Raw genomic sequence first — 13,815 nt, forward strand, 5'->3', positions numbered from 1 at the left:
TTTCTGTAAGTCTACAAATGCTAGAAACGTAGGTTTGCCTTTCCTTAATCTTTCTTCTAAGATAAGTCGTAAGGTCAGTATTGCCTCACGTGTTCCAATATTTCTACGGAATCCAAACTGATCTTCCCCAAGGTCGGCTTCAACATTTGTTATTATTTTATAATTAACACTATAATTGTAACTCTTTTTAAATGGAATGGTTTCGTTTTCTGTTATTTATTGTCACTTAAATTCATGTTAAACCAAGGTGACTAGTAATTACATATAATAAACTGTATTAAATGCCGTTGATCGCCGCTGGGGCTGTTGCCCTCTATTCACGTGATCTCAGCACGCTATTTAAGCCCATACGAAGGGTTAGTCTCGCATAGTTGCCTGCCATTATGTAGACAGGAGTGACACCACCAGCAGTCGACCAGTGGGTAACATATTTTAAATTTACGTAATTTTAGCTGTTGTATAATGGAGTCTTTCTGACGGATATATATAATTTCACAGTGTAAACGCCCAGAAGTTGACCCCTACGTCGAGTTGAAACCGGTTGGCGGTATAATAATAATAAATGCGATTAAGACTGTTTTTGAATAATTGAATAATCCTCAAAGTCTATGGGAGGAAGGGCTACTGGTACTGCATTGTCACGTGATACCTGGTTACGACTCTGGATTCAGAAGAGTACTCACCCACAGCCTGTCGGTCCACCAGGCTGCCGCATCAGGGTTCGTGAAGTCGACGACGCCGGCTTCGCCGTTCCACCAGGAGGTATTGGCACTGCCGTTCGTATTGGTGACGAAGTACCCACTGGCGAGGGCCTCGGAATAGAACGGCTCGCAGTCGATGTTCACGAACGGGTGCACCCACAGGGTGACGCGGAAGCCCAGGTCGTGGAGATCCCGCGTGAGGTTGCTCACGCTGGGGAACCTGGTCGCGTCGAACGTCAGACTGCCGTAGCAGCTCTCCCACGAGTCGTCTATCTCGATCTGGCTGTTGTTGAAGCCGTTGGCGACCACTTCCGCGGCCAGCTGCCTCACCGTCGAGTCGTCGATGTCCCGCTTGTAGCGCGCCCACGTCGACCAGATGGGGTGCGTGACCATGCGCTCATCCGGCACTCCGGAGGGCTTGCCCAGGAACCTCTCGACGGCGTCCTCGTGCGCCTCCCTCGCGTCCCCGAACACGCACGTCGTCTCGTTGAGTACGATGATGTCTCCCTCCAGGGGGTACGGGGGCTCCAGCTGAGCGGCCACGCCCAGGCAGCCCACCGAGTCGTTCTCGTTCTGGTTCACGAACAGCTGCATTTCCGGCGCCGCGTGCATGTACCTGCCGTCGGAGAAGAGCCAGTAGCGCTCGGCTACGCCCACGTTGTCCTCCTGCTTGGTGACGTACGCGTAGTTTCTGTACACGACCGACTCTGTGGGCCAGTACTGGTAGAACTGCTCCGGGCCGCCGTAGAGGTGGCTACCGCTGAAAGGAGTGCACGTCTGTACAAAGTATATTGATGAGACGTTGAACGACATGTAAGTCGTGACACACTCTCCCGCCCTTGCCGAATGCTCGACGACAACCCTCGACTCCTGGAACTCGAAACAATCACTGGACCCAGCACCATCGCATGGACTAGGAACACCCTCGTATCCAAATACAACGACCGAGCCGACGTCTCCACCTGCAAAAATCAAAATACATTTGTCTCACAGCAACACTATTTATTCCTAAAGCAAATCCTTAGTCAACAGTATATGTAGAGTAGAAATCTACACTGAAGCGCCAGTTCCCCACAGTCGTTTAATGAACAAAGTAAGAGCATATGGACTGTCAGACCAATTGTGTGATTGGATTGAGGAGTTCCTAGATAACAGAACGCAGCATGTTCTTCTCAATGGAGATAAGTCTTCCGAAGTAAGAGTGATTTCAGACGTGCCGCAGGGGGGTGTCGTAGGACCGTTGCTATTCACAATATCCATAAATGACCTTGTGGATGACATCCGAAGTTCACTGAGGCGTTTTGCGGATGATGCTGTGGTATATCGAGAGGTTGTAACAATGGAAAATTGTACTGAAATGCAGGAGGATCTGCAGCGAATTGACGCATGGTGCAAGGAATGGCTATTGAATCTCAATGTAGACAAGTGTAATGTTCTGCGAATACATAGAAAGATAGTTCCCCTATCATTTAGCTACAAAATATCAGGTCAGCAACTGGAAGCAGTTAATTCCGTAAATTATCTGGGAGTACGCATTAGGAGTGATTTAAAATGGAATGATCATATAAAGTTGATCGACGGTAAAGCAGATGCCAGACTGAGATTCATTGGAAGAATCCTAAGGAAATGCAATCCGGAAACAAAGGAAGTAGGTTACAGTACGCTTGTTCGCCCACTGCTTGAATACTGCTCAGCAGTATGGTATCCGTACCAGATAGGGTTGATAGAAGAGATAGAGAAGATCCGACGGAGAGCAGAGCGCTTCGTTACAGGATCATTTAGTAATAGCGAAAGCGCTACGGAGATGATAGATAAACTCCATTGGAAGACTCTGCAGGAGAGACGCACAGTAGCTCGGTACGGGGATTTGTTGAAGTTTCGAGAATTACCTTCACCGAAGAGTCAAGCAGTGTATTGCTCCCTCCTACGTATATCTCGCGAAGAGACCATGAGGATAAAATCAGAGAGATTAGAGCCCACACAAGCATACCGACAATCCTTCTTTCCATGAACAATACGAGACTGGAATAGAATGGAGAACCGATAGAGGTACTCAAGGTACGCTCCGCCACACACTGTCAGGTGGCTTGCGGAGTATGGATGTAGATGTAGAAAGAAACTGATACAGGCATGTCTGTTCAAATGCAGAGATATGTAAACAGGCAGAAGACGGCGCTGCGATCTGCATCGCCTGTATGAGACAAGTGTCTGGCGTAGTTGTTAGATCGGTTACCGCTGCTAAAATGACAGTTTATCAAGATTTAAGTGACTGGAATGAAACACCTCCCAGGCTGTGACTAAGCCATGTCTCCGCAATATCCTTTCCTCCAGGAGTGCTAGTTCTGCAGGTTCACAGGAGAGCTTCTGTGAAGTTTGGAAGGTAGGAGACGAGGTACTGGCGGAATTAGGGCTGTGAGGACGGCGCCTGAGTCGTGCTTGGGTAGCTCAGTTGGTAGAGCACTTGCCCGCGAAAGGCAAAGGTCCCGAGTTCGAGTCTCTCCCAGGAAGTTTCAAGATTTAAGTGAGTTTGAACGTGGTGTTATAGTCGGTGCACGAGCGATTGGATACAGCGTCTCAGAGGTAGCGATGAAATGGGGATTTTGCCCTACGACCATTTCACGAGTGAACCGTGAATATCAGGAATCAGGTAAAACATCAAATCTCCGACATCGCTGCGGTCGAAAAAAGATCCTGCAAGAACGGCACCAACGACGACTGAACAGAATCGTTCAACGTGACCTAAGTGCAGTCCTTCCGGAAATTCCTGCAGATTTTAATGCGGGGCCATCAACAAGTGTCAGCGTGCGAACCGTTCAACGAAACACCATCGATATGGGCTTTCGGAGTCGAAAGCCTACTCGTGTGCCCTTGATGATTTCACGACACAAAGCTTTATGCCTCGCCTGTGCGCGTCAACACCGACATTGGACTGTTGCTGACTGGAAACATGTTGTCTGGTCGGACGAGTCTCGTTTGAAATTGTATCGAGCAGATGGACGTGTACGAAATGGAGACAGCCTCACGAATCCATGGACCCTGCATTTCAATTGGGGACCATTCAGGCTGGTGGAGGGTCTGTAATGGTGTGAGGCGTGCGCAGTTGGAGTGATATGTGACTCCTGATACGTCTAGATACGACTCTGGCAGGTGACACGTACGTAAGCAGCCTCTCTGATCACCTGCATCCATTCATGTCCTTTGTGAACTCCGACGGAGTTGGGCATTTCCATCAGGACAGTGTGAAACCCGATATGTCCAGAATTGCTGCACAATGACTCCAGGAGCACTCTTCCGAGTTTAAACACTTCCGCTGGCCACCAGACTCTCCAGACATGATCGTTATTGAGCATATCTGGGATGCCTTGCAACGTGCTGTTCAGAAGACATCTCCACCCCCTTGTACTCTTACAGTTTGTGGACAGCCCTGCAGGATTCACGGTGTCAGTTCCCTCCAGCACTACTTCAGACATTAGTCGAGTTCATGCCACGTCGTGTTGCGGCTCTTCTGCGGTCTCGCCGGTGATCAACATGATATTAGGCAGGCGTACCAGTTTCTTTGGCTCTTCAGTGTGTAACAGGCTAAGTGCCAAAACACTGATTCCGAGTTATTTAGCTTTTTTGTTTTATAAAAGTATTTTAATGAAAAACGTCTACAGTATTTCTATTTATTATCTACTATTGCAATTTTTTAAGTTATCTTTCTTTTATCAATGAAAATAGGCATTAATTCAGAAAAACGCAGTATGTACTAAATTCCATACGGGTATCAGCAAAAACGAGATAACTTCCAATGAAAGAAAACTCAAGCATTTATCAGTTTTCTTAAAAATAGACATTTCAGAGATAAATTTTACACATACTTTATCCTGTGATTAAATTATTTTTAATCCTTCTTTTAATTCTATAGAGCACAAAGCAGTTTAAATTGATTAACTCTTAGTAATACTATTATATTAGGTACTTTCAAATACGACAGCATCTGTTTCAGGTCATTTTTCTTTTCAGCTGACAAGTTATTTTTACATTTTTGTGACCGTAAAACAAAGTTTTTTTTATTTTGTCAGTGGTAAAGTTGTACGTGCTCTGGTCTCCAGGTTCACTGAACATTGTTCTTGTCCTTAAGACAGCAGGACCAATTTCTTTCATTTGAATCCCACTACATTTGGAAATATTTATTTTCGTTAGTGTATCGGCTGCTTTTTTTAAATAAAAATGTGTTCAGCTGGAGAATAGCAACCACAAATAGATGGTTACGTGCCGCATTCCCTATTCGTTTTGCACGGTACTTAGGTACGTGGTAGTTTGACATCCTTCCAGCCTCTTTAAGTTTTTTCAGTCTGGGCTAAATGTCTGCTGTCACACGCTGCGAACAATTGCAAAGCTCTGGACACCTAGTCCGCTTTAGACTCACCAGCGTGCCAGCACATACCGCTCATGCTGTCCTTCCCGCACTATAGAACTGATCATAACGCATAGAGCTTTTTGGGTTGTTAGCTGTCCATAAGAAATACATTGGAGAGAAATTATTCCAAGTCCGAGGTACGGAGGAAATCTTGCAGGCCCTGTTCCGAATGCGTTCGGAATTGACAGTACCCCCGTCTGGGAAACCCGATAGCAAAAATAACTGACAATTATTTATAACTGTTAAAAGTAATTGGATTTGACGGTGTGATGATCCTATGGTTGACATAAGCCACTTGCATTTGATTTTACTGCCACAATTGAACGCTTCACGACCCTCAAGCAGTGTAGTGTCCTGCGATCGGCAGGGAAGAACTAAGAGTCATTTGAGTTCCGATTGGTATAACACTGTTGCATGTTGTCTGGTGAAGTAGTTCTGTGTTGTTTTCGAAAGTCTGTTACTGTTTCAGTCCGATGGCGATGTTTCTCTCTACTCTGCTGAAAGGGGTTAGCAACCCATCTTGCGTGTCGGTTCTGCGGGCCCTCTAACAATAAGGGGCCGCTACGACATTTCTCCAACTGGGAAAAAACGCACAGCAGCACAAACGTCCATAGGAGTAGGGGCGTCCTGGTCGACGTCCATGGGTTCATGGTTGGCACGGGCGCGAGGCGGCAACGCAGCACGGGCAGCTGGCGGCGGAGACAGCGACGGAGGCGGAAGCGGAGGTTCCGCCACAGGTCGGGCGGTGACAGGCACTGGCAGCTACCCCCCCCCCCCCCTCCCAGGGCGTCGCGGTCCACCAACCAGACTGGGGCATAGCTGGTTGAGGTGCTCACGACGGCGGAACCGTCGGCCCACCTGAGAGACACCATCGCTCGGCCGCAGAGCTCGGTGATGGCGCAGGCACCCAGCGCACCCATGGATGAGAGAAGGTCCTCGACCAGACCTCCTACCCTACGCGAAAGGAGTGTGTCGGCGTGTGGGCGGAAGGGAGGGTAAGAAGCCTCGGGAACCAGGAGAGATAAGGGTTAGCGGAATGGTCGACTGTGAAGTACCTCCGCTGGACTTTCTGGACATTTACCGACGGAGGGAGGGGGGGGGGAGGGGGGGCGCAGTACATAGCCAAGGAAAGAAGCATGGCCTCCTCCAGTGGGTGATGGCTCTGCAGCTTATCGGGCTGGGTCTTGAATGTCTGCTCAAAACGTTCCACCCGGCTGTTTGATGCAGGATGAAATGGAGTGGTATGGGCGAGGGAAATTTCATTGGCAGTGCAGAATTGCTTAAAACTGGTCAAAGTAAACTGTGGACCGTAATCCATAACAATCGTTTCAGGAAGTCCCTCGAGAGCAAAGAGGTGCCGGAGAATGTTGATAGTCTCAGCAGAGGTGGTGTTCGTCATGCGGGAGACATAAGGCTATCCCGACCTGGAGTCTGGAGTGGCTCATACTGATCTAGGAAAGAAACGGCTCTGCAAAATCCAAAAGGAGACGTTCCCATGGAGCGACAGCATCTGGCCACGAAAAATACTGGCGCGGGGGTGCTTCCTGACATGTTTGGCATGTGGTGCAGGCTGACATGAAGCGGGCAATGTCTTTATCCATACCGCGCCAATAAAGGTGTCGGCGGGCAAGCTGTTTGATGAGCACGATGCCCCAATGGCCTCGTGGAGAAGGTCGAGGACACAGCGGCGCAAATCATGCCGCATGACCACCCGAGGAACGTCGGAATCACTGTGCAAAAGGATAACGTCACTGCGGGAAAAGAGACTGCGCCGATGATCCCAAAAGTGCTGGACCTCTGCATTGCGGACGCTACTACGGATGGTCGGCCAACCCGCAGCGGTTTGGTGGCGGAGACCTTGCAGTGTCTGATCCCGAGCGGTGGCCTACTGGACCACACCAGCATCCAATGGAAGCGAGTCCAGAGCTGCGTCTACGTCCAGGACCACATGGAAACAAACCGAGGGGGAAGCGTCAAACTCACGGTCCGCCCCAGCAGGCAGCCAGGACAGAAAATCGGCGTTTGCGTGCCGTTCAGAGGTGCGGTAGACAATATCAAAGTCGAACATCGCCAGGAAGAGCACCCAACGCTGGAGGCGGCGCGCTGTCTGGGTGGGTGCTGCAGCACCTGTATGAAACAAAGAAACCAAAGGTTTGTGATCTGTCTGCAGCGTTTAATGACGACCGTACACGAAATCGTAGACCTCCACTAGGGCAAAAACCAGACCCAAAGCTTCCGTTTCAATTTGACTATGTAGGGTGTCCGAAAAGTCTTTCCCTGATTACATAAATTGATAACTCAACTATCAAAGTTTTTTTCACACATCAGTAAACTTCCACATGAGCACCCTTGGTAGCACATAGCACATCTAGGGGATATTCAATTTCCGTCCACACATTAGCCAACGTCACTGGAGGGATCGATTCAATGACTGTGGTTATCCATTGCCGCAGGGTTTCAAGATCTGGTACACGTGTTCGATAGACCTCGTCCTTGACATAACCCCATAAAAAGAAGTCTAATGGGGTTATGTCAGGAGAGCGTGGAGGCCAAACCATTGGCCCATCACGACCAATCCATCGCCCAGGAAAGGTCATATCGAGATAGGCACAGACGTCCAAACCCCAATGCGGTGGTGCATCATCTTGCTGAAACAAGACATCGGGGTGATACTGAAGCAGCTGAGGAACAGCATACAGTTACAACATGTCCAGATACACCGCAGATGTGATGGTAGCCTTAGCATAGAAGAATGGCCCGATAATTCGATTGTGCAATAGCTGGCACCAAACATTCACCTTTGGACTGCCCCTGATGAACTCCATGACCTCGCCAGGGGGTTGTGAACCCCAAATGCGCACATTATGGCGATTCACTACTCCACTGACAAAAAAGGTCGCTTCGTCGGAAAAGGAAATTCGTCTGAGATAACCATCATCGTCCTCATTACGTGATAGCATTTCGACCTCAAAGTCATATCGACGTGAACTGTCATTGGGCAACAAGGCCTGAACGATTTTCGCTTTGTATGCACGAAACAATAAATGTTTGTGTAAAATGTCATAGAGAGAGTTTTTTGGCATCTGTAATTGACGTGAGGCCCTGCGCACCGATTTCTTCAGACTTCGCAGAAAAGTCTGCCTTACAGCTTCCGCCCTGTCTGCTGAGGTTCTTGGTCGACCAGACCTCGGAAGGTCAGCAACCAATCCTGTGTTCTTGAACTTCTCATACCAGGCGTTAATGCTCTTGACATCAGGTGAATTCCTTCCAAATGTTGTCTGGAAATGTCTCTGCACTGTGGTTGGTGATCGTGTCTCATGGTACCACAGGACACACTGTCCCTTCTCCTGATTGGTTAACATGGCATCTTGGGCACTGCACCTCATCCACTACTTACGTACTGCGAACCTAAAACAGAAAAACACTGTGATAGTTGTAAACAATTGGACACAAGTTTCATATTTGTATCTTACTTCTAGCCTGAGTTATCAATTTATGTAATCGGGGAAAGTCTTTTCGGACACCCTGTATTTGCTTTGAGCCTCGGTCAGTTTTTTCGATGCAAAAACCACCGACCTCTCAACGCCGTCGACCACTTGTGAGGGGACCGCAGCCAGGCCAGAGTTCAAGGCGTCGCCAGCGACGATGAGAGGCAGGGAAGGATCGTAAGCGGCCAGACAAGGAGGGTGGGAGAGAGTTGACTTGATACGTGTGAAAGCCACCTCACACACCGTATCCCAAACCCAACGTGCGCCCTTGCGCAATAACCTGGTCAGGGGCGCCGAAATCTCGGTGGTATGGGGTATGAAACGCCGATAATAGTTTATTTGACCGAGGACGGACTACAGTTGCTTCACGTTGGTAGGAGGAGGCAGGTTTTGAATCACCGTGACATACTCCCTAGAGACGTGTAGGCTGCGGGTATCAATCGTGAGCCCGAGATAGCTGATCTGTCGCACAAAAAAGTCACACTTTTCTTTCCGGCAACGCAGGTTAGCCTCGGAAAAAACATAGAACAGCCGGTCCAGCTTGTCCGCGACGTCCAACGCGGACGAGCCACCGCGCGATGACATCGTCCAGATAATTGGCCGCCCCGGGCACCTGGCTTATGAGGCATTCCAAATAACGTTGGAAAATGGCGGCGCGCTTGCAGTGCCAAACGGGAGGCGGTTGTACCGGAAAAGGTCACACTGGGTATTGATGACTAGGATCTGCTGCGATTCCTTGTCCAACGGCAGCTGGAAATAAGCATCACGCAAATCAGTTTTGACGAAAACGGTCGAGCCCGCAAGACTGTGTCATCCACCGATGGGACGGGATAGGCATTGATGACGAACTGGGAATTTACCGTGACCTTAAAATCGCCACAGATGCGTAAATCACCGTTCGGCGTCTCGACTATCACGAAAGGCGTCGGCCAGCGAGTGTGCGCGAAGAGAGAAAGGATGCCCTCATCCTCTAAGTGGCGAAATTCCACCTGGAACCTGTCTCGGAGAGAAAAGGGGACCGGACGGGCCCTTCCTGGGGTGGAGAATGAAAGCACCATGTCGTATTTTCTGAGTAACTTGGCGAGGAGGGTATCCGACGAGGGAATCGACTCCGCTTGCACTGATAAACCCAGATGATCAAAAATGTCCACACTGAGAAGATTAGTAGCTCAAGGGGATCCGACCACCAAAAACAGAGCAGTGAAGGAACGACCATTGTAAGAGATAATTGTGTGGATAAAACGCCGTCGGCGAATATAGAGTGATTACTGAAACTGCGCAAGGCGCGCGTGTACGGGGATAAAACCGGCGAATCCAAAACGTTGGTATGTAGCACTGTCTACAATAGAGACGGATGATGCCATGTTAGTTTGGAAGACCACCAGAATATGCGCGACGTCCAAGGTAATGAGAAAACGGTCACCCGACTGGGGAATGATGGAGAATACTTGGCCGTCAATGGAATACGAGGCTTCCAGGTCCTGAGGTGACAATTCGTGGCGATCCCGTGCATCCGCAGGAAGCGTGGCATCGACGTGATGTTTTTGTGAAGCCTAACACGCCACGGCGATATGGCCCGCTCGGCTGCAAGCCGTGCATCTTGCTCGCCAGTGGGGGCACTCCGACAGCTGGTGAGTCCGGAAACAGTCTGGCAGGATGGACGCTGGGTGAAAGACTTCCTGTCACGGAATGGGACAACGGATCGACGAGGCTCCCGCTCGGTGCTAGGCAACTGGCGAACCGCGAAAACAGCTGGATCAAGATGCGGTGGTTGTAGACGGTAAGACTGTTCAAACGCACGAGTGATCGGCAGACATGTGTCGAGGTATGGGTACTGTAACTTCAAAATATCAGCCCAAAGACCATCGTCTGGTGCGTGAAACACCACCATATCGCGAATCACCGAAGAGGCATAAGACTGATTGCAGGCGACGTTGGCGCAGCGGAATTTACAATCGAGGGAGAGATCCTGGAGCGTCGTAATCCATTCCCAATAAGTCTGACCTGGAGACTTTCGACAAGAAAAGAAAGTCTGACGGGTGGAGGTGACGCGTATTTGTGCGTCAAAGTACTGAAAGGGTAGTCCTTAATGTGAGTAAATGAGAGATGCCGAGGGGGAGTGCTGAGGGTTCAATTGTTGAATTAAACGATACACCTGTGGACCGAATGCTGCTTTAAAAAAAAAAAAAACTCGTCATCGATTTTCGTCGTGGATTCCACGTGCCAGTAAATGTTGTTCCAACCGTTCGACATAACGTCACTATGGTTCGACAGACCTATCGAAAGCTGGAAAAGTCGGTGAAGCCCTGTGCAACGTGTTCAATTTACCTACGATGGAATCGACCCTATGGACAACTCCTTGCAACTCTGGCGAGTGAGAGCGAAGTTCTGAACGTGTGAGCATTGCCTGAATCCGCTGAAGAAGCTCCTCAGAGGAGCTGTGTTTGACCAGCCTCCACTCGCCGTAGTATTCTACCCCTGATAACGTCATCAATATGTGTTCTTTGAGTCATTTTCAACACACAGTCACCACTATCTCGTCTGAAAACGTCTGCACACTTACTCGCTGCACCGTACTCTGACATGCACCAACACACCACTGCGTATGTGGACTGCTGCCAGCACCATCGTGCAACGACCGCAGGTCAAATGCACCGCATGGTCATACCCCGAGGTGATTTTAACCCCCAAACCACCCAACAGAGCGTTGTTTCACGATGTATCAGCATTATCCTTAATTTATGAGCTTGAGTTTATACACTCCTGGAAATGGGAAAAAGAACACATTGACACCGGTGTGTCAGACCCACCATACTTGCTCCGGACACTGCGAGAGGGCTGTACAAGCAATGATCACACGTACGGCACAGCGGACACACCAGGAACCGTGGTGTTGGCCGTCGAATGGCGCTAGCTGCGCAGCATTTGTGCACCGCCGCCGTCAGTGTCAGCCAGTTTGCCGTGGCATACGGAGCTCCATCGCAGTCTTTAACACTGGTAGCATGTCGCGACAGCGTGGACGTGAACCGTATGTGCAGTTGACGGACTTTGAGCGAGGGCATATAGTGGGCATGCGGGAGGCCGGGTGGACGTACCGCCGAATTGCTCAACACGTGGGGCGTGAAGACTCCACAGTACATCGATGTTGTCGCCAGTGGTCGGCGGAAGGTGCACGTGCCCGTCGACCTGGGACCGGACCGCAGCGACGCACGGATGCACGCCAAGACCGTAGGATCCTACGCAGTGCCGTAGGGGACCGCACCGCCACTTCCCAGCAAATTAGGGACACTGTTGCTCCTGGGGTATCGGCGAGGACCATTCGCAACCGTCTCCATGAAGCTGGGCTACGGTCCTGCACACCGTTAGGCCGTCTTCCGCTCACGCCCCAACATCGTGCAGCCCGCCTCCAGTGGTGTCGCGACAGGCGTGAATGGAGGGACGAATGGAGACGTGTCGTCTTCAGTGACGAGAGTCGCTTCTGCCTTGGTGCCAATGATGGTCGTATGCGTGTTTGGCGCCGTGCAGGTGAGCGCCACAATCAGGACTGCATACGACCGAGGCACACAGGGCCAACACCCGGCATCATGGTGTGGGGAGCGATCTCCTACACTGGCCGTACACCACTGGTGATCGTCGAGGGGACACTGAATAGTGCACGGTACATCCAAACCGTCATGAACCCATCGTTCTACCATTCCTAGACCGGCAAGGGAACTTGCTGTTCCAACAGGACAATGCACGTCCGCATGTATCCCGTGCCACCCAACGTGCTCTAGAAGGTGTAAGTCAACTACCCTGGCCAGCAAGATCTCCGGATCTGTCCCCCATTGAGCATGTTTGGGACTGGATGAAGCGTCGTCTCACGCGGTCTGCACGTCCAGCACGAGCGCTGGTCCAACTGAGGCGCCATGTGGAAATGGCATGTCAAGCCGTTCCACAGGACTGCATCCAGCATCTCTACGATCGTCTCCATGGGAGAATAGCAGCCTGCATTGCTGCGAAAGGTGGATATACACTGTACTAGTGCCGACATTGTGCATGCTCTGTTTCCTGTGTCTATGTGCCTGTGGTTCTGTCAGTGTGATCATGTGATGTATCTGACCCCAGGAATGTGTCAATAAAGTTTCCTCTTCCTGGGACAATGAATTCACGGTGTTCTTATTTCAATTTCCAGGAGTGTATTTATTGTCCTTTCTGAACAATAAATCTCTTGCTTTAGAGTGAAATAGTGAAAAACAAAGTAGTCGAATATCGTGCAGTTTCACTGGCAGACAACCAGTTCTGGTAGTTCATTGTGAAACCACAGGTGCGTCTGTGTGTATGTACGTAGGGGCCTAATTTGGAAATTTCCTAATCGTAGCAGGTAGCAACTCCCTGTGATGTACACTATGCAGTGTTATTCAAACCTAGTGTGTGACTCTAAATATTGTTCAAGCAGTAGCAGGGTTGAATCATTTCTACAGCTGCAATGGAGGAGTGACGTCACCTCTTTCGATGGAGAGTACAGTGGGGCCGGTATTCTCGTCGTACCGAGTGATGACGTCACCCGCAACAGCCGCCATCAGCACCAGCAGCGACAGCAATGGCGGCACCCCCATTCTGCAGAAAAAAAAAACAGCAAACGTCATGCTCTGACATGCATATGTGTGTATGCCCTGATAGAAAAAATAATCGCAGCAACAAAAATATTTAATGTAAGTGATGAAATTTGGGTATACATTTGTCTAGGTACAATATTTAAGTGATTAATATTGAAAAATCACAGGTTAATGGAAATGAGAGTTGAGTCATTGCAAATGTGAAATGCTGGTACATTAATAACCGGTGTAGCCGCCAGAATGTTGAGCGCAAACATGCAAATGTGCATGCATTGTGTTGTACAGGCGCCCAATGTCAGTTTGTGCGATGAAATTCCATGCCTTGGTCGGTCAACAGAGAAGCCGTTAATGCTGTTTGTGGATGACGCTGGACATGTCGACGGATGATGTTCCACATGTGCTCGACAGGAGACAGATCTGGTGAACGAGCGCGCCAAAGCAACATGCGGACACGCTGTAGAGCACGTTGGCTTACAACAGCGGTATGTGTGCGACCGTTATCCTGTTGAAAACACCCGAATCCCCCACAGGATTGCTGTTCATGAATGGCAGAACGACAGGTCGAATCACCAGACTGACGTACAATTTTGAAGTCAGAGTGCAAAGGATAACCACGAGAGTGCTCC

The 13,815-nt window shown here is 49.7% G+C and overlaps 1 protein-coding gene across 1 annotated transcript in view; it reads right to left on the reverse strand.

Annotated features, from left to right (window-relative positions):
- LOC126424662 (myogenesis-regulating glycosidase-like) overlaps positions 1-13,189 on the reverse strand; it is a 56,027-nt gene extending 42,838 nt beyond the window's left edge. The window contains exons 1-2 of the mRNA XM_050087392.1: positions 13,078-13,189; positions 684-1,663 (exon numbers count right to left, since the gene is read on the reverse strand). Coding sequence (XP_049943349.1) covers positions 684-1,663; positions 13,078-13,189 — 1,092 coding nt within the window. The remainder of the gene's footprint in view (positions 1-683; positions 1,664-13,077) is intronic.
- Positions 13,190-13,815: the final 626 nt, after the last annotated feature.

This window comes from Schistocerca serialis, chromosome 10 (genome assembly GCF_023864345.2).
Source record: "Schistocerca serialis cubense isolate TAMUIC-IGC-003099 chromosome 10, iqSchSeri2.2, whole genome shotgun sequence".
Taxonomy (NCBI): domain Eukaryota; kingdom Metazoa; phylum Arthropoda; class Insecta; order Orthoptera; family Acrididae; genus Schistocerca; species Schistocerca serialis.